This window comes from Heterodontus francisci, chromosome 11 (assembly GCF_036365525.1).
Source record: "Heterodontus francisci isolate sHetFra1 chromosome 11, sHetFra1.hap1, whole genome shotgun sequence".
In the NCBI taxonomy this organism is placed as follows: Eukaryota; Metazoa; Chordata; class Chondrichthyes; order Heterodontiformes; family Heterodontidae; genus Heterodontus; species Heterodontus francisci.
The window spans coordinates 94,915,353-94,937,603 of NC_090381.1; the positions used below are offsets into that span (position 1 = coordinate 94,915,353).

General features: G+C 41.8%; 1 protein-coding gene across 2 annotated transcripts in view; it reads left to right on the top strand.

Annotated features, from left to right (window-relative positions):
- Positions 1-21,976, top strand: part of pid1 (phosphotyrosine interaction domain containing 1) — a 137,914-nt gene extending 115,938 nt beyond the window's left edge. For both annotated transcript variants that reach the window (XM_068042558.1, XM_068042559.1), the window contains exon 3: positions 19,861-21,976. In XM_068042558.1, coding sequence (XP_067898659.1) covers positions 19,861-20,334 — 474 coding nt within the window. In that variant the 3' untranslated portion in view covers positions 20,335-21,976. The remainder of the gene's footprint in view (positions 1-19,860) is intronic.
- The last annotated feature ends 275 nt before the right edge of the window (positions 21,977-22,251 follow it).

A 22,251-nucleotide genomic window follows, 5' to 3' on the forward strand; every position in this document is an offset into this window, starting at 1 on the left:
CCAGGATTTTGACCCAGTGACAGTGAAGGAACGGTGATATACTTCCAAGTCAGGATGGTGTGTGACTTGGAGGGGAACTTGCAGGTGGTGGTGTTCCCATGCATCTGCTGCCCTTGTCCTTCTAGCTGGTAGAGGTCATGGGTTTGAAAGGTGCTCTCGAAGGAGCTCAGTTGCTGCAGTGCATCTTGTACATTCTACACACTGCTGCCACTGTGCATCGGTGATGGAGGGAGTGAATGTTTGTAGATGGAGTGCCAGTCAAGCGGGTTGTTTTGCGCTGGATGGTGTTAAGCTTCTTGAGTGTTGTTGGAGCTGCACCCACCTAGGCAAGTGGAGAGTATTTCATCACACCCCTGACTTGTGCTTTGTAGATGGTGGACAGACATTGGGGATTCAGGAGGTGAGTTACTCGCCGCAGAATTCCCAGCCTCAGACCTGCACTTGTAGCTACAGCATTTATGTGGCTGGTCAAGTTACATTTCTGGTCAATAGTGACCCCCAAGATATTGATAGTGGGGGATTCAGCAATGGTAATGCCATTGAACATCAAGGGGGGATGGTTAGATTCTCTCTTGTTGGAGATGGTCATTACCTGGCACTTGTGTGGCGCGAATGTTACTTGCTACTTATCAGCCCAAGCCTGGATGTTGTCCAGGTCTTGCTGCATTTCGACACAACTGCTTCAATATTTAAGGAGTCATGAATGGTGCTGATGATACAGCCATGATTGGCCTCCCGCTGTATTGCCACCTCTGTTCACCTGATCTTCCCCTGACCCAGCGTGCAACCTGTGCGCCCTGACCAAAATCCCAAACTGACCCTCTATGAGCTCCTTAACTATTTTAATTGGCCTCAATCCTCAATAGGACAGGTTGCTGGGGCCAGCCTTTCCCCATCCTGATGAAACTCACTGGCAGCAAGGATGGCGACAGGAAACCAGCAGGCTGGCAAGCAGTGGTAGTGTTAGTGCCCACCCACTTCCATTCCCACACCCGCGGAACCTAAAATTCCTGCCCTAAATACCCAAAGTCAAAACATGTTCCATTCCCCAGCACTGATATTGTTCACTAAAATGCATCAAAAATATAAATTTGAAAGTCGGAGTCTTATTATCATACCCCTTTCACCCTTTCAAAAGGTCATGGAAAGAATTTGGAGCAGGGCGAGTGGAAGCTTGCAGGCGTGGAATCTCCACAGAACACTGTTTCAGCAGATTCTCTTAATATCTGCACGTTTTAACCTTTCAATAGGGCAATGTCTGGTGATGCATCTTGTTTGTTTTCACTTTGGCCTGGCAAACTTGAAATGGCCATGAGGCAATTATTACCTGCTAATAAAATACCAGATCATTTTGACCTCAAAACTACTTTTTTTTCTCGTTAAATCAGTTTATTAATGAGAAAACACAGTTGATTGTGGGGGGAAATTCTCCTTCAAATTTCATTGTCTGGCACAGAATTGTTTAGCATCCTATTGTGTGTGTTGTTTCAGTCCGAAGGTTTGCTCAATCTGGCAGTGATAGCCTGAGATCTGCTGCAGTTCATTAGTTAGACATGCTTCACCAATCTTTTCAATTCAATTGTAAATTAACCAAGACCAGCTAATAAGCGCGCACTTTTTAAACAAAAAACTTTTCAGAAATCATCAAATGTAAAACTAAACAAAATGATTTTAAAGTTAATGGAAAGGTAGTCCTTGTATTATTGTGAGTGGCAGGTACTTATCCTGAACTACAAATCTGTAATGGTGCTGAAATGCTTGGGAATGTTGTTCCAGTACCTAAAAGATTGATAAGGAAGGTAAAATTAGAGTACGAGAGAAAGCTAGCTAGAAATATAAAGACAGATAGTAAGAGTTTCTATAGATATTTTGAGAAGAAAAGTTAACAAAGTGAGCGTTGGTCATCTAGAAAGTGAGTCTCAGAAATTAATAATGGTTAATAAGGAGATGGCAGATGAATTGAACCGGTATTTTGCATTGGTCTTCACTATAGAGGATAAAAGTAACATCCCAGTATTAGCTGCAAGTCAGGAAATGGAAGGGAGGGAGGAACTCAAGAAAATTACAATCACCAGGGAAGTGGTACTGAACAAATTGTTGGAGTTGTGGGCTGACAAGTCCCGGGGTCCTGATGGACTTCATCCTAGGGTGTTATGAGGTGTCTAGTGAGATAGTTGATGCATTAGTTTTAATTTTCCAAAATTCACTAGATTCAGGAAAGGTTCCGTTAGATTGGAAAATAGCAAATGTAACTCCTTTTATCCAAAAAGGGAGGAAGACAGAAAGCAGGAAACAACAGGACAGTTGGCTTAACATCTGTCTTGGGGAAAATGTTAGGAGCTATTATTAAAGACGTTATAGCAGGACACTTCGAAAAATTCAAGGTAATCAGGCAAAGTCAACATGATTTTGTGAAAGGGACATCATGTTTAACCAAGTTATTGGAGTTCTTTGAGGGAGTTACATGTGCTGTGGATGAAGAGGATGGATGTATTGCACTTAGATTTCCAGAAGGCATTTGATAAGATGCCACATCAAAGGTTATTGCTGAAAATGGTGTAGGATGTAACATATTGGCATGGATAGAAGATTGGCTAGCTAACAGGAAACAAAGTAAGCATAAATGGGCCATTTTCTGGTTGGCAAGATGTAACAAGTGGTGTGCCACAGGGATCTGTGCTGGGGCCTCAACTTTTTACAATTTATATAAATGACTTCGATGAAGGGACCAAAGGTATGGTTGCTAAATTTGCTAATGACACTAAGATAGGTAGGAAAGTAAGTCATGAAGAGGACATAAGGAGGCTACAAGGAATATAGATAGGTTAAGTGAAAGGGCAAAAACCTGGCAGATGGAGTATAATGTGGGAAAATGTGAAATTGTCCATTTTGGCAGGTAGAATAAAAAAGAAGCATATTATCTAAATGGCGAGAGATTGCAGAGCTCTGAGATGCCGAGGGATCTGGGTGTCCTAGTGCATGAATTGCAAAAGGTTAGTATGCAGGTACAGCACATAATTAGGAAAGCTAATAGAATGTTATTGTTTATCGCGAGGGAAATTGAATATAAAAGTAGAGAGGTTATGCTTCAGCTATGTAGGGCATTGGTGAGACCACATCTGGAGTACTGCGTACAGTACTGGTCTTCTTATTTAAGGAAGGATGTCAATGCATTGGAGGCAGTTCAGAGAAGGTTTATTCGACTAATACCTGGAATGGGTGAGCTGTCTTATGAGGAAAGATTGGACAGGCTTGGCTTGTATCTGTTGGAATTTAGAAGAGTAAGAGACGACTTGATTGAAACATATAAGATCCTGAGAGGTCTTGACAGGGTGGATGTGGAAAGGATGTTTCCCCCTTGTGGGAGAATCTAGAACTAGGGGCATAGAAACATAGAAAATAGGAGCAGGAGTAGGCCATTCGGCCCTTCGAGCCTGCTCCGCCATTCATTATGATCATGGCTGATCACCCAACTCAGTAATCTGTTCCCGCTTTCGCCCCCATACCCTTTGATCCCTTTAGACCCAAGAGCTATATCTAACTCCTTCTTGAAAACATACAATGTTTTGGCCTCAACTGCTTTCTGTGGTAGCGAATTCCACAGGCTCACCACTCTCTGGGTGAAGAAATTTCTCCTCATCTCAGTCCTGAAAGGTTTACCCCGTATCCTTAGACTATGACCCCTGGTTCTGGACTCCCCCACCATCGGGAACATCCATTCTGCATCTACCCTGTCAAGTCCTGTCAGAATTTTATAGGCTTCTATGAGATCCCCCCTCACTCTTGTGAACTCCAGCGAATATAATCCTAACCGACTCAATCCCTCCTCATACGTCAGACCTTCCATCCCAGGAATCAGTCTGGTAAACCTTCGCTGCACTCCCTCTATAGCAAGAACATCCTTCCTCAGATAAGGAGACCAAAACTGCACACAATATTCCAGGTGTGGCCTCACCAAGGCCCTGTATAATTGCAGCAAGGTATCCCTGCTCCTGTACTCGAATCCTCTCGCAATGAAGGCCAACATACCATTTTCCTTTTTTACCGCCTGTTGAACCTACATGCTTATCTTCAGCGACTGGTGTACGAGAACACCCAGGTCTCGCTGCATATTCCCTTCTCTCAGTTTATAGCTGTCACTGTTTTAAAAATAAGGGGTCGCCCATTTAAGACTGAGATGAGGAGAAATTTTTTCTCAGAGGGTCGTGAGTCTTCGGAATTCTCCTCCTCAAAAGGTGGTGGAAGCAGAGTCTTTGAATATTTTTAAGGCAGAGGTAGATAGATTCTTGATAAGCAAGGGGGTAGAAGGTTATTGGGAGTAGGTGGAAATGTGGAGTAATCAGTTCAGCCATGAACTTATTGAATGGCGGAGCAGGCTCGAAGGGCCGAGTGGCCTACTCCTGCTCCTAATTTGTATGTTCGTATGTTCATATGTTCTTTTTAATCAGAATGGACTGTAAGATTCCCATGTTCTTTCCTTTTTGATCTACATAGAATGTACAACTCAGATATAGGCCATTCAGCCCAACAGGTCTGACCAGTGTTTATGCTCCACACAAGCCCCCTTCATCTCACCCTATCTGCATATCCTTCTCTTCCTTTCTCTTGTCTCCTTCATGTACTTGTCTAGCTTCCCCTTAAAAACCTTTATGCTATTTGCCTCAACTGCTCCATTTGATAGCAAGTTCTACATTCTTTGAGTAAAGTCGTTTCTCCTGAATTCTTTATTGGATTTATTAGTGGCTATCTTATATTTATGGCCTCTAGTTTCAGACTCTCCTACAAGTGGAAACATCTCATTGACATCTACCCTATCAAACCCTTTCATAATTTTAAAGAGTTCTATTAAATCACCCCTTAGCCTTCTCTTTTCTAAAGAAATGAGCCCCAGCCTGTATGGTCTTTCCTGATGGCTATTATTAAAACATTTAATTATACTTCGTACATCAATGCCATCTATTCTAATTTTACAGATGTTGGTGACAGGCTGGCTCCAAGTAGGTCTGGGTATGCTGTTCCAGACCATAAACTACAACCATAATTTCAGTGGTTGACTACACTTGCATGACATTGGTGATCCTGTCACATGCCATTGTGCATGCATGTAGTGCAGACTATCCAGGTGGAATCAGAGAAAGAAAAGTAGCAGAGTTTATAGAAGAGTAGCTGGTGATGATATTAAAGCCACTAATGTGTATTTGTGTGTTTTATTGATACTGAAGAATAATGTCCATCTTTGTATAATCTGTTGGAATAAGAATATAGGGTGTAAGGCCTGTAGTACACGATCAATCAGAGCATTAAAAACTCAAGAATGAGAAGTGATAATTTCACATTGCATAAATGCAAGAGATTCTCATTTATGATCCCTGAGAAAGAAGATATCAGAAGACAAAAATTCAAATCTCAACAAGACTGCAAACAACTTTCTAGAGGAAATGTTTTTTAAAAATGATGGTGATATTTGTGAATAGAATGCAAGCATCTGAACTGGATCACAAAGATTTTCCACATGTTTAACACCTGCCCAGAAATGGATATCTTACCTTGAATTTTTTAAATCTGATTATAGATTTTCTTTTGCATCTCCTTGACAATATGGTCATTGATATCTGTTGCATTATAACACAAGTTACAAGATTTACCAAAATGGTTCCAGGGATGAGGGATTTTAGCTACAAGGTTTGGTTGGAGAAGCTGGGTTGTTCTCTTTGGTGCAAAGGTGACTGAGGGGAGATTTGTTAGAGGCATACAAGATTATGACAGGCTTAGATAAGGTAGACAAAGAAAAACTGTCCCCTTTAGCTGATGGGATAAGGACTAGGGGACATAGATTTAAGGTTTTGGGCAAGAGATGCAGGGGGAATGCGAGGAAGAACTTTTTTTACACAGCAAGTGGTAATAACCTGGAAGTTGTTGCCTACGAGGCTGGTGGAAGCGGATACGATCAATGATTTCAAAAGGAAATTGGGTGGACATTGAGGGAACTAAGCTTGCAGATCTCCAGGGTTAGAGTGGGGGAATGGGACTGACTGGATTGCTCTACAGAGAGCTGGCATGGTTTCCTCTGCTGCTGTAATGACTCTATGGGCTGAATTTTATTAGCGCGCCGCACATTGCGGTAGAGTGCTTTGAAGGCGGTAGCCTTCTGACACAGAAGTGCCACCACTGAGTCCCCGCGATATTTTGCACAGGGGCTCATTTAAATGGAGGAGGCGGAGAAGCTGTCCCCGATGACATAGAAGGGGCAGCCGCTCCATTCCCGGCAATGGCGTCTGGTGCCACTGTGCAGGCACCGGTGCCATTTTTACAGAGCTTGAAGCCCTTAGTAAAAATTTAAATATTTAAAGGTATTTTATTTTTCATTTGATTGTAAAAAATATTAGAAGATGGGTGCCCTTTCCCAATTCCCCAATGATTTTTTTATTGCCCTATATTCATACAGCTTATTTTATTCACAACCCGAACCTTCCCCCCACCCCCCCACCAGCCTTCGCACATTTGCCCTTCAACCACTTCCCACCATCCCCACAGCCAATAAAAAGTGTTTTCCCCGCTCCCCTGCCTCCCGCTCTGATAATTTCACTCCTCTCCCCTCCCCACTAGAGTTCCGAAGGCGCGCAAGGGGCGGCTGGCGGCCGTAAAATTGGCGTGGAGAGGCCGCCGGGACCAAGTAAGTTTATTTGCATTTTGTTTCAATTAATTTAAATATGTAAATGAAGGCCCCGCCGCTTGACGGCGGAGGTGCCGCACCGAGGCCGGTAAAATCCTCGGCATCTGGGGTGGTGGCGGGCAGAATTTTACAGGCCCCCCTGCCACGACACCCGATTTCGAGGGGCTGGTAAAATCCAGCCCTGTGACTCAAAGATCATTTATTTCCCGTAGTTCGACTAGTCCAGCATGAACTGAATACTGATAAGCATCTTAATAGATGAATCTACTGTTCTAGTGGCATATCCTAGATATAATACTGAGGAAACAAATGAGTCTCGCCATCTATTGAAAAACCCTGATTAGAAATCAGAAACTATCATAGAGAACTTGACTGAGTGTCTTGATGGTCATGGATTTGCTGACACATCTTTGCAGATCAATTTAACTGTATTTGCCAGTGCAATGTTTGGCAGCAAAGTAGACGTTAGTCAGTGCCTTCAAGCTTAATATCCAGACATTGTAATATGTCATTATCTAAATCACAGGATGGAATTAATAGTTGGAGATGCTATCAATGAAGTGAATGGTTTAAATCCATTTATGGGCATTCATGGATAAATTACAGCTGTTCACCATTCAGCCAAAGGAACTGTGAGCATGTGCTGAAAAACTAGATTTAAAACTAAATAAAACTGGACATATGTTCGGAATCAGTGTGTGCTAAATAAATTTGAGGCAATTGTGCTCATTTCCTTGCTGCTTCAGAAAACAAAAGGAGATAATGCAGAGACAGAACTACATACAATGAAGTGTTGACAGGACTGCAATCTCCTGAATTCAGCCAGGATTTACATATATGTAATGCCTTTATGAATACTTAGGTATACAGACAAGCTACTGAGACCGAACATACAGATCATACAAGACTTTGAAGAAGAAACCAGCTCCAAGAACACCAGAAGCAAAAATTGTAGCTGAAGAAAATCAGCTGAAAAATATCCCTTTAGTCTATAATAGAAAATGTGCTAGATTTAATCACCAACCATTTCTTTCCAGCTTGATAAACCACTTGAGGACTTGATTATTTGCCATGTTGCAGCACATCAAGGAAATCATAGTGAACAGTAACTATCACAGTACCATTCTGTTATTATAAAAGCAAAATACTGCGGATATTGGAAATCTGAAATAAAAACAAGAAATGCTGGAAATACTCAGCAGGTCTGGCAGCATCTGTGGAGAGAGAGGCAGAGTTAACGTTTCAGGTCAGTGACCCTTCATCAGAACTGGCAGATATAAGAAATGTAAAAGATTTTAAGCAAGTAAAGCGGGGGTGGAGCAAGAGATAACAAAAGAGAAGGTGTTGATAGGACAAGGTCATAGAATAGCTGACCATAAGGTCATGGAGCAAAGGCAAACAATATGTTAATGGTGTACTGAAAGACAAAGCATTAGTACAGATAGGGTGTTAATGGATTGAAAACTGAACAGCCACCAGCACAAACATGAAAAAAACAAACACAGTGGGTAGGCACAGTAGAAACAAACTGAACAAACTAAAATAAACACAAAAAATAAAAAGGAATAAAGAAAAATAACTAAAAATAAAAGTAAAATGGGGGACCTGTCATGCTCTGAAATTATTGAACTCAATGTTCAGTCCGGCAGGCTGTAGTGTGCCTAATCGGTAGATGAGATGCTGTTCCTTGAGCTTGGGTTGATGTTCACTGGAACACTGCAGCAATCCCAGGACAGAGATGTGAGCATGAGAGCAGGGGAGCATGTTAAAATGGCCAGCAACCAGAAGCTCGGGGTCATACTTTCGGACTGAGCGGAGGTGTTCCGCAAAGCAGTCACCCAGTCTGCGTTTGGTCTCCCCAATGTAGAGGAGACCACATTGTGAGCAACGAATACAGTATACTACATTGAAAGAAGTACAAGTAAATTGCTGCTTCACCTGAAAGGAATGTTTGGGGCCTGGAATAGTGAGGAGAGAGGAGGTAAATGGGCAGGTATTACACCTCCTGCGATTGCAGGGGAAGGTGCCGTGGGAAGGGGCGAGGTGGTGGGGGTAATGGAGGAGTGGACCAGGGTGTCGCGGAGGGAACGATCCCTTCGGAATGCTGACGTGAAGGGAGGGGAAGATGCATTTGGTGGTGGCATCACACTGGATGTGGCGGAAATGGCAGAGGATGATCCTTTGGATATGGAGGCTGATGGGGTGGAAAGTGAGGACAAGGGGAACCCTGTCGCGGTTCTGGGAGGGAGGGGAAGGGGTGAGGGTAGAGGTGCGGGAAATGGGCCGGACACGGTTGTTGGCCTTGTCAACCACAGTGGGGGAGAATCCTCGATTGAGGAAAAAGAAAGACATATCAGAAGCGCTGTCATGGAAGCTAGCATCATCAGAGCAGATGTGTCGGAGACGGAGAAACTGGGAGAATGGAATGGAGTCCTTACAGGAGGCAGGGTGTGAAGAAGTGTAGTCGAGGTAGCTGTGGGAGTCGGTGGGCTTATAATAAATATTACCAGACAGCCTATCCCCAGAGATGGAGACAGAGAAGTCGAGGAAGGGAAGGGAAGTGTCGGAGATGGACCATGTAAAGGTGAGAGAAGGGTGGAAATTAGAAGCAAAGTTGATAAAGTTTTCCATTTCGGGGCAGGAGCAGGAAATGGCACCGATACAGTCATCAATGTACCGGAAAAAGAGTTGGGGAAGGGGGCCTGAGTAGGACTGGAACATTCTGTCATTGTTGAGATAACCGTTCTATATCAAGATTACTGGTGTGTCTATTGAGAATAGCAAGGAACAATTGGAATCCTTGCCGATAAGAATTACATTTACCTCACAAATGATAAAAAAAAGTCTGTCATGGCTTCAAAGATGATGCTGCATCTCATTACCCCATGGAAGTTAAATTGTTAATTAACTGAGCAAAGATGATACAACACTAAGTGAAAGTGTACCTTTAGCCATATGAAATTAATCACTCACTCTGTTATCAATCAGGCTCCATCTTCCCTGATGATTATGAAACTTCATGAGCCTCCAGTCCACAAGTGAATTTGTTAAAAATTTGTTCTCAAAATGTGAACAATAGAGCTGAGGTTGCATTTATTGTCCAACCCCTAGATGCTCTGACAGCAAAGTAGCTTTCCAGCCCTCTTCAACTTGCATTAAGAGTTAACCATGTTGTGTGGACTTGAGTCAAATGTAAGCAAGGCTGGGTACAGGTGAAAAGTTCTCTTCCCTGCAGGGTATTAGTCACAATTCAGCAGCTTTCATGGCTGTTTTTGAAGTAGAGTGGGAGGAGGCTTGTATGAAGCACAAGCACCAGCACAGATCTAATGAGCCAAATGACCTGTTTCTGTACTGTAAGTTCTATGAATTTTTTCTGATGCTAGCCCATAAATTACTCAATTTATTGATTTCAATTTCACAGTGGGATCTGAATTCACGACTTTACTCATCTCTAAGAACAATATATGAAGACTTGGCTTCAATTTCACAGGTCTTCAGCTGACACCAGGGGCTGGATTTTCAATCAGGGGTCGGGAACTGGAAATGGGGGCTAATTCTGTGTCCCGACCCTGCACGGCAAGCTTTAAGCACACCCACTGGGATTTTCAAATTCTCAGCCAGGGAGCAGGCTTGCCATCCAATCAGGGACTCCCTCCCAATGGGATGTCCTCCAGGACCCAGAGACTAGCAGCCCCACCGGCCGAGGTGCGAGCTGCCAATCTGAAGATGGAGAGAGGGAGAAGGCCAGGTAAGGTTTTGTTGATGTTTTGTAAAGCCACAGCTGCCTGGCCATGAGCCTGAAGGGGCAACATTTCCAGGGGAATGGCTAGTGGCAACAGGTGTGGCCTGGTGGCCATTATGGGTCAAGGAGGTGGGAGGTCCCTTGAGTGATCCCCACCACGCCCTGAGCCCACCACATTGGCCTGAATATGATCCATATTGGAAATTTCAATCGGCGCAGGAATAGGGCCTTTATAGGCCCCATAATTACCAATAATTGACCCCAATTGGCTGCCCGCCAGGAAGGGCGGGCAGTCGACCTGACACTGAGGTACTCATTCAAAATGGCTCAGGGTCAGGATTGTGGTGATGAACTGACGCAGAGGCTGGCGGCGCCAATTGCACACCTACCTACAACCAATCTGGGCCCAGAACAGATATAAAAATCCAGCCCAGAACTCAGAGTACATCCGCAGCTAGTTATTACAGACCACCATGAAAATTGCTTTAACTTCAGCTCAGTGACTTTTATAAACTAAATGGAATTTGCTTTGTCGGTATTGTTTTTTCTTGTTTCATGCAGTATCATGTTTGCATGATTATAAAGTACTTTTTTGTATTAATATTTAGTTATAATTTAGCTTTGTTCATTTCCAAACCAAGGTGTTTATTTAGAGTTGGTTTACCATACTGTGTATCCATCCAATATTTTCATAGATGTCGAGTGTTCCTACACTTTTCACATGACAGCTACATTGTGATACATAATGGATTCTACTAGAATAGTTTCAGAGACAAGATGTTTCCAAAATGTCACTTTATTTATATGTTTTCCAACAGTTTTCTGCTTGCCTTGAAAACTTTCCACTCAGCCACCCAAACCGGGTTCAATACAGTTTGTCTTTTTCTAATGGCTCAGCACTCCCTCTTTAGGCTTTTATTTGCAGTATACATCGATAACATTGTAGCTGATCCTGCAAACTGCACCTAAGTACAGTTTAGTACAAAATACACTTGAACGCATTTAATGTTGTAGGATGCTCATATTTATCAAGTCAATTTTTCCCAGCACAAATATCACCAGCTAATTTTTGATTAATTTTAATTTTATCCTTTCATCAGCTATGGAAGTATCTGACTAGTTAAAATTTTTCAAAACTACAGATCAAATTTTACTTCAAAAACTGCACATCATCTCAGTGACATGGAAAAGATAGGTGATAAATCTTGGCCAAGCAGAGTTTAGTAACCATCTAGGAAACACAAAAAAGTACCAATCTAAACAAATCACATAGAATGATTGCACTTGAATTGAATTGCTTGGCTCTTATCTAAAGTAACTATGCGACAAACAACCAATTCCTTGGTGTACCAATGTATTGAGTTAAATTGAGATACGGAGGGAGTTTTTACAGGCAAGAGGAGGCGGGTCTGGGTGCATGCAGGGAGTTAAATCCACTGAAAGTGAAGTCGGGTCAGAATCCCGATATCATCCCGTGCTCTTCCAAGTTTCAACCGGACAGGTTTGGAGGTGAGGGAGGACCTCCCGTGCAGCTGTCGGGTGAATCATTTAAACATTCTAATAGATAATTAAGTTGTGCTTTAACTAAGTATTCTGGCGTTAACAGCCAGCAGGCTTATTTCCCAAGCTGTCAGCAACTCACCAGTCAACCAAGAAAGTGCGCAGCGGGAAGAGCTTCTGCAGTGAAACTGACAGGCTGGGAAGCCTTTGACCAGTGAAACTGAAGAGCTCCAGCCATGACCAGGTGAGAGACTGCTGCTCAGAGCACTCCTTCTCAGAGTGTTTTCACTGCTTGACAGGTGATTGCCAACTTCTTGGAAGTCACTTCACCTGTCTTACACTTCATTCACCCTCAGCTGCACTTCCCTGCTACCAGCCTTCACCATGGCATGGGAGCAGTTTATGCAGCTCTACCTTGCACCTCTGATAAGGAACAAGGGGAACAGCAACAACACCAGCACCAAAGACAGCAGCAGGAGAAACACCAGTTGCCTTCTCCTCAACTACATGCCACTCCACAGGACAGAGGGGATGGACAGAGAGATCCAGCTCTAATTGGTCAGGACTCCCAACACAAGGTCTACAGGCAGAGGATCCACTTTCTCGACATGTCTAAGCACCAGTGCTTCAGGAGGCTCAGGCTTTCACAGTAGGTCATTGCTGCCATTTGCCGCCTCCTGGAACAAGATCTCCTTCCCAATGGAGCATGTGGGAACACATTGCCAGTGGCCATCAATGTATCTGCACTAAAAGGCCACCCACACGCTTTCTCCACCCCACCAATCCGCCGGGGTCTCTGCCTCTCCTTGAAGCTGTGTGTTCTCTTCTCCTGCAAGGAGAGAAGCAGAGAGTTATGAGTGTTAGAGATAGATTGTGTGAAGAAGAGGGAAGGATAACATTTGTGGAGGGTGACTGTGAGGTATGGGAGAAAGAGGGCAATAAGATGAGTGTGAGTGTTGGCTGTTCAGATGGTGATGTGAGGTGCCTGGAGAGAGAGGAATGAGTGGAGATGCAAGGTGAGTTCTGAGAAGTGCTGTGCAGGAAAACGCTGGCCAACTCAGAGTGTATGGCTTGGCACCGGAAAGTATTGTGCCACTCACTTTTCCCGCCTTCCTGAGGTCCTTGATCCCCTTGGTGCACTGTCTCCAGGTAGGAGGGAGCATACTCCTGCTGCTGACTTCCTCAGTTGCTTCCATCCATGCCAGCTTGGTTGGCATAGCAGGACCTCCGGGTAAGAGTGAGAGACCTCAAGAGCAGCCTTCCACAGTCTCCTCTCCATTCTTGAATTAGCTGCAGCCTCAAACATCCATGTGCAGTTTCACCTTTCTGACTTATGCCGTCATCCTTTTAATTATAAATCCTTCCTTTGGCAGACCCGGCACATGATCCTGCCTGCCCTCTGTGATTGGTCGGGGAACCCGGAAGCGGAATCCAATGCCATGGCTCAGTTAAAGAGCCACAGCAAAGCCTGTTGGAGATTTCAATGGGTTCCCAACCTGCTAATCGTCCTGCCATTTAGGCAGGGACTAAGTGTTGAAAATTCCACCCATGCTTTCTGTGTGAAGCAAGTCTTTAACCTTTTAGATATTACAACAGAATTAAAGAAACCAAGCTAAGCTGCAGTCAAAAATGCTTCAATTATCACAGCTATATTCATGGTTCCCTCAGGAATTGAGAATTCTTATGAGCAAATGTGGTCCCCCAGGACAGAAACACACAGGTTTACATTCTCCCTGTATGACTTTGAGAAACAATGCTGTAAAGGAGGGTTTTAATGGTCTAGACTGTGACTAGTATGGAATGTACTATTAAAAATATGTAATAATCATATAGCCAATTTTTGTTATAGCAATAAATCTAAAACAACAAAATTGCTTCAGTTATAAAGTACCATTTAAGATATTGTTTTAAAAAGGAATGCACCAGACTATTTTTATAGGGAAATAGTGGGATCAATAGCAGTAGGCACAGCAAGATACTATTAATACGACCATGGCTCAAAACTCCCATATTCTTCCCACATTTATTTTATGGTCAGAAAATGAAATGTATTCCAGAAGTAAGTTTTATACAGCTAGTAATTGACAGCACATGTACTAAATGCATATGGAAGTGCTTAGTGGATGAAACTTGGGAGAGCCAGGGACAAGGCCAGAAACTGCTAAAATGTCACAAGTGTCAAGACTCCATTTTGTACGGTTTGTTGTAAAAGGACAAAATGAAAACGGGGAATGTCACTACCAGGGTCTTTTCTTATACTTTTTTAAAAATCAGACCATTTCAGAAAATTATGAATTTTAACATATTTTAGACATTGTCCTTTGCTATTGGTTTTTTTTAACACTTTAGTTTAAACAATGGATGTCAAAGATGTAATTGGAGGAACTAGCTTTGGAATTTCTGTACCCAAAAATGTGAGAACAATTAATTTGTACAATCAAAGCTGAAACATATTTGGCTTAATGAAGGCAGGTCATATGTGACTAAGTGCATGGATCAGTGGCAGCACTCTTGCCTCTGAGTCAGCAGGTGATGGGTTTAAGCCCCAATCTAGACTGACACTTCATGCAGTTTTGAAGAAACGCTGCATTATCAGATGAGACATTAAAGTGACCCCCTTCCGCCTATTTCAGTGGATGTAATCGATCCCATGACACTATTTGAAGAAAAGCAGTTGAGTTCTCTTCGTGTACTGGTTATTCTCAATTAACACCATCAAAACTGATTAATTCATTATCTCATTGCTGCTTGTGGGACCTTACTGTATGCAAAAAGACTGCCATGTTTTCCTACAATACAACTGTTCTGATCCTGAGTCTAGAGTTGGTGCTGTTTCTAATTCAGAAACAGCCTTATGTCTCCTTCCAAGGTTACATTGTGCAGCCAACATTGCAAATGGGAGCTACAGTGGACAACAACATATTTATAGGAGCTTATAATTCCAGAGTAGAGCCAATAAACATATTTAATGACCTGAACATCTCTGTGGATAAGGTCAACAATCATAATCTGAGGTGAATCTGATGTTAGAGCTGAGGCTGAATTGTTGAACGTGAGATATTTTAATTGCAGAATGACATCAAATTACACAAATTATCGTGGGTATTAAACTTGAATTCAGTTTTGCCATTGCCACCTGTAGTGATCATAAAGTTGTATGGATCAAATCTGACTTTCCAAGTTCATATCCCATTAGTACTAACGTACAGGCCCGAAATTATAGTGCTCAACAGGTTGTAAGGATCAGAATTGAAGTCATTTTCTTTCCTGTTTCACAACAAGGGAAGCTCATGGGAATATCAATTAGAGCTGGATTGACTTATCTTGATGCTAAAATCAAATCCAGAGCAACAAAAGCAACCGTGTGTCTTGGGGGAATAAAGAGGAAAAACTTGCTAAGTCAATATGCAAGAAATGAAGATGTGCTTATCAATTCAATGACATGTCTTGAAAATGGGGAAAGAGCTATTCATTGTTGCTGTCATGACTTTCATCATTTAGACAGCTCAATTCTCCAAGCAAATAAACAAAAGAAAATTACAAGTCTGTGCTTCTAACACTTTAGCCTAATGCTTTTATTTTATGTATTATTTTATCTAACATAGTAATGTCATTTCAAATGCAAGTAGCCCTGTACTGCTGATTCGCAGTGAGTAAAATCGATAAAATCTATTCTGTTTAACTATGATCAGCGAAATTTACTGCTGACTGTAATCACCTGGATCAGAAAGTATTGATCAACTGGATATTAAAATTGTACAGAGGGCTGTTCAAATCAGTTGTTATAACGGAATATCACAGCGGTTGAAATTCTGTTGCTGCAATGTGCTGCACAATCTATAGCACATGGCCAGGATATGTGGTGTCTATAGTAAATGCAGCTGTTGGTGATGATATAGAACTTCACTGGTGGTATGTACTAAAGGTGTAAAGGAAATTTTTGCCAAGACAGAGGATCATGGCATGAAACATGCAGCACTCTAGAGGTATGCCTATAGCATAATAAGCACTGAGGAACGTTTTGAGTAAACCTTTCACTGCCAAGACTGGATAAGCTGGACGCAGCTTGTCTGTAATTATATGGTGATCATGCAGAAAACTAGGTTCTTCCTACCTCAGGGTGGAAGGCAGCATAGAGGACAATGCAAGACTTGACCCCCAACCCAATAAAGTATATCAGGAATGAAAAGAAAATCCACTTTTTTAAAAATTGATTAAAAGTACTTGGTTTACAGAATTTTTGAAACATTGGATTAGATTAATGTTATACCCCAAAATAGCAGTAGTTCATTTGTTCGTTGGTGCCATCTTCTTCCCAGAAGGTTGATTGCCATGGATCTCCTCCTCTGTCCTGTACCCATTCTGCATAGATCAACTGCATCCAATCCATTATATCTGTCATCCATTTTCTTCTCTGCTTCCCTCTCCTATGGGTGTATGGTGTGGTATGTGAGGAGTAGTCCCTTTGTACCCTTATCAGCCGCACATCCATGACAGCATAGGTGTGGACAAGGAGCACTGGTCTTCCACTGCAACTCTTACTTATGCCTCCAAGGAGCTGGTAGTACACACCAGCCGGCACACACTGGCACCTTGCCTCGGCTGACGCACTGTCCTTTGTGAGGGGAAACAGCAACTTCACAAAATGCTGTACAAGGCGCATCACCCCCCTTTCAAATGCACAAAGCCTGAATTGATGATTGAGGTAGAAGAGCTCACGATGGCTTAGAAGGCCCAACAGCAAAATGTGTGACACATGTAAGGCAGAGTCATGATGCTTAAGGACAAATGGCCAGTGACCTTGGAAGAGTCAGGGTACTCACCAAGTATCACTCATAATTAGTCATAGCTGTAGCAGATTGTTCAATTCTACCACTAAAATGATAAGTTTATGTTTTGTATGCTTTGTAACTTTAAAAGCGAATTTGAAGGTAATTGTCATGCTATGCCCCGACCTGCCAAGAATGAGGCACATTAATTTTGTCATAAACACTGATTTTAAACTGTTACTGGAGTGAGGGGAGGACTTGTTGAACAGATCAGCCATGGCTGGAAAAGACATTTGCATATTAACAGACGGTGTTTGGAAGGACAAAGCAGTCATTCCCTCACATTCAACCCACAATGGACTTTTGATCATCAGACGTTGAGGGTGGGGGAGCTCGCATTCCAGGTTGACTGCTAAGATGGCCGAATACACAAATGGGCATGGTCAAACCAGCTAGTCACATGACTAACCTGCTGGGCAGCCTGAGTTTTTTGAATTTGTACAAACAGTTTGGGCAGAAAGTTGTTTGCTCCTGGACTGAGAAGATCTCACTCCTGTCTGCTCCCATCTCTTTCTCACAAGCCTCTGAATCCACTGAAGACACTTGAACCCCAAGAGAGAAAAGTCTCCTACAGCGAACAAGAATACTGGGCCCTAACAAAAAGCAAGATCTACCTATAATCAAGGACTCTACAGTGATCTCAAAGAACCATAACAACAACTTGTCAGATATTGTCTCAAACTTTTCTACTTTATTTTTCTTCTGCTCTTTTCTGTCTCTTTTTTTGCATGTGTGCATCGCGTATGCATGCTAGCGTGGGCGCATCGTGTATCTGTAGGCATTAACTGAATTAGACTTTAAGTTTAAGTTGAATAAATTTCAACTTTTCTTCTTTAAACCTAAGAAAGCCTATTTGTGCTTTTTTTTTGCCTTATAATTGGAAAGCGGTGAACAAGGATTCACCAAGGGGAGCTAAAAAGACGGTGTGTTTAAAATTAAACCCAGTTATAGTAAGACCAGGTGAAAGCTGAAAGGGAACCCTAGACCTCTTTCTCACCTGGTTGTAACAGTAATGCTTTTTCTCCTGACTTACCCTCATTTATTGACATATATAAGCCCTAGCGGTGAGAATTCCCAATGCAGAAACTTGTTCAAGGGAAGGAAGTATTTGAAGCTTAAAAAATGCAGAGCTGCTGCTAAATTCCCAATGGCTATAGGTTTCATAGAGACTGAATGTTTCTGACGCAGGAGTTTGAACTATTTCTGTGATCCTAAATTTGCAAAAATGTCAAGCATTCGCATTTTGAAGAAAAAATAACATGTTTGGCATCTAAAGTGTCTGAACAGTAATGAAAGACTGAAAGATTAATCTGTTTGGTCTAATTTGTTGACTTAAAGTTCAGGAAAAAGACAACAGGCATCTGTATATGTCAGAGCTATCCTTAAGCCTAAGTGAAGTTGAATGCAAGTACAGCGACCAGAGACATTTGTATTTGCTTGCCAAATGTTTTTCAGTGTGAGACAAATAGCTCTGCCATCTGTTCGACATTACTAAAACTGCAATTTTATTCTTTATGCTTTGCAATGTTGATTCCTCCTGTTATAGCTGTGTGGGTAAATGTGCCATGTGATGTGGCATGAAACTGTTCAGACTATAAATGTTCTAACAAGGCTCACTCTTTGGCCTGTGCTGAGTTAGCTGATTTCACCCCGGCGCCATTGGGATCATTACGGTTGACATCAATTCACCCAGAATAGAGGAGAAATTCAACGAGTTTGATCATTATTTAGTGTCAACTCCTGAAAGTGCTTGTGTATAAACCCAAACATGCCTGATATATGTTGGAAAGGCTGCAAAGGAGTTGCATGTTTTAATCCTGCCATAATGGATCATGATTGTTGGTGAGGTTAAATTCTTGATAGGAAGTCCTATGCCCCTAGACCTTCTGAGGGTTTCCTGGAACTCACTGAAGATTCCCTTAGATCTAAAGAATAACAAGCAACGGGACTTTTTTTTGAATTGCTGGGGGTGCTTTTCTACAGAGCAAGTTGATTTCAATCTCTGTCTCTGTCATCTCAATGAAACCTTTAACATAGTCAGACATCCCAAGGTGTTTCACAGGAGTGTTATCTGATATAATCTGACTCTTGTAACATGAGTTTCAATGGAATATGGGACATATTTACCCTTTGATACACCATCGTTCTAACACCTAATATTCAAGCAAGTTGTCATCTACTACTAAGATTGGAGCATTCAGAGACTACAGGGTCAGTTTTCACCTTTGGCATAAATTAGGTGGGCAGTGAGGAGTGCAATCGCTATGCCTGCCCAATGTCACCAGTGAGACACATTTTGATGACCTGTCCTCATTTAAATCCAACTAGCAAGCTGGCAACATGCTCCGAGTGCTGATAGGCAGCTCACCATTTGTGGAGGGGTAAGGAAACCTGACTGGCCATCCAAAGAAAACAGGCCTGCACCAAAGGATTAAAGGGAAGGATGGGAGCATGGAGGAGGGGGCACGACTAGCAACAAGGTGCAGGGACAGAAATTATACTCATCCTGCTGCTCAAAAAGTGCCAAAAAATATATATTTATTATTCTCAGAGCTCCTTCCACAAATATTTTTAAGAGATGCTGTTTCTGGCCATTTCCTGCTCTGCGTAGTGGGCTCTTCCAGCAATCTGCTGTGCTTAAACTGCATCAAAATGGCACTGAGATCATAAGTATGTCAGAGAACCCCAATTTGCATTCAAAATATTGAGGGCCCTGTTTGTTTCCAAAAGGTGCTGGTTACCTAAATTAAGGCCTACTCGAAAATGACAATGGATGGGCCTCAAGCAGGAAGCCAGTGTTCCAATTATTTTGGTCTCCCTCCCACCCCATTTCTGCTACAAAAAAGGGGTGGTAAAGAGATCCAAAGTGAAACCCTCTCCTTAACAATAATAATGCAGTGACTGTGCCCAGTGTGCCACTGGTAATTCATTTTCTTCAAGCCTGTATTTGACTTTGCTGTACCTCGTGAGCTTTTAAGGTTATTTTGGATAATTGCTTTAGAGCAGCTCAATTATTGTCACTGAAAATGTTACATTAATGTTTCCTTTGAGTCTCTTATCACTCCACTGTACCTGATCATTCTGGTGATTGCATTTTATTCCTTTCTCATTCACAGGTTAGGTACTTAGGAAAAGTGGTCATGAGGGGGACACAATTTACATCAGGATGCACCGAAAGGTCCGTCATTGAGTTGTGGGAGAAGCACACACTGGATCATGAAGATATCTCATCAGCCAATGCCATTTTAGAGATACGCCCTTTCCAAGTCCGTCTCCACCATTTGGATGCAAAGAAAGAGACCACAGTCCAAATGGATACCTTCCAGGTGGCGCGCATTGCCTACTGCACAGCAGATCACAATGTCAGCACTAACATCTTTGCATGGCTTTACAGGGAGATCAATGACGATTTGTCCTACCAGATTGATTGCCATGCAGTGGAATGTGGGAGCAAGCTTGAAGCCAAAAAACTAGCACATGCCATGATGGAGGCCTTCAAGAAGACCTTCACCAGCATGAAGAGTGATGGGAGAATCCACAACAGCAGCTCCTCTGAGGAAGCAGAGTCAGCAGCATCAGACGATGGCTGAAAGGAGAATTGATTAATTAAGGATCAACATTGAAGTCTGGCCTGTTGATAAGTGCCATTGGAGAGAAATGAATGAAGGAAAATAATTGAGGATGAAATGCCAATGAACCCTTGGTTGGTTAGCTTACCAAATTAGCCAAGTGATACAATATATTGCAAAAAGTTTTTTTTAAAGATTATACATTATTAAAAATAGTTGCATTGAGATCTAAAATGATTGCTATGCTGTGAGTGTGAGTGTGAAGCTGTCTGACTCCCAAATGGAATTAGACACATCTACTGATGGCAGCTCTTTCCTAATTCACCTAATGAAATTCATGGAACTAATGGGACAGTTAACACCCTCACTACAGCCAGAAATTAAACTGATGTTTAACTTCAGAGGGAGCATCACACAGTCAAAACAGTTAAGGAAAAGGAAATGGAAAAAATGCATTCAGATTGAAAACCAAACCAGCAAGATTTGTACATCAAAATAATTAAGAAGAAATGCATGGATCTATCTTCATATATTTCTACCAACATATAAGCTACAATATATGTAAAGATATATTCCATTTTTATAAAATATATTTCAAAATATAAGTATTAAAACATAATGTTTAAATCTTTAAAAATTGGTGTGTATTATCAACTGTGAAAAGCATATGGAAGTATTTGATTGTAAATGTGGAGGCTCACCAAATGAAAACCTCTAATCAGAAGTTGTTTTTTAAAAGCAGTGAAATAAACAAAACATTGAAAATCTTTAGCCCGCTCAAACAAAAAAGTTTGTTTACAAGCATTCCAAAATTGTATTGTTAATTTTATACATTTTTAAGGAAAATACAGACTGTTCCCAAATGTTTCACTGCAGCTGTCTTGTTACATTCTCGTTTCTCAATGCTCACCACAGGCTGCTCGCTTCAGTTCAGATCAACAGGAAAGGTTATATAGATTAGACGCTGTTTATATCACTTATGGAGATTTAACAGAAGGTTGCTGTTCGCAAGCTCCCGCACTTCCATAGTTTTAAAAATGTTTCCTAAATACTGGCCTTCAAATCCTTGCATTCCCAACAAATCCCTTTAAAGACACCAACACACAAGCTAGATGGTCATTCCTATCTTTTTATGTTCTTACACAGAGCACCCCATTATTTGGTTCTTCCTTTAATAAGGGTGACTGTGTAATTCCTGAGAAAGTCATGAGTAGAAATGAAATCCATGTGATGTAGGAAATTGCTTAGTATTGATTATCCCACTCGCACCTTTCCACCATATGTTGGGTGAAAACACGAAACTGGGTTTCCAAGCAAGTTAGAGTTTCCTATTCGCCACAGAACAAATGCTAGGAGGCTACTTCTTGGATGTATGGATGGGATGGATAGTTAGGGCAGAAATCCATTACTACACTGAGATAACGAGCCATCATCTTAATAACTGCAAAATCAATAACGAGCAGAAAGACCTCCAAAACAACGATCAACTAAAAATTCAGATACATGTCAATTGTCTTTTTAGAAAAATAAAGTGACTTCTTATGTCAATGGCATCACTCTGCCAGCAAAGCATGTTAACCAAGATTATTTTAGTGTGTGATTGTTTTTGAAAATACAATGTTACCTGCACTTGTAAAGTTATACAATAAATTGTTACATGGTGTGGATTGGGTGGAAGGTCATTATTTTTATGGTTAGAAATGTAAGCCACCACGTTAACAAACTTTGTAACTGCCCATAATCTCTGTACCCTGGGTGACACCACATGTCAAACTTCCTTTCCAATCTTTACATGGCAAATCTAAAATATGTCAGATATTTCAATGTGATTTTGTGGAAACATTTGGAGTGACAATGGGACTCTGAGTTCGATTTTAACATTGAATGGGAATCGGTGGGGTACAAAGGCTGAAGAAGGCAGAGATTATCTGGTGCCCC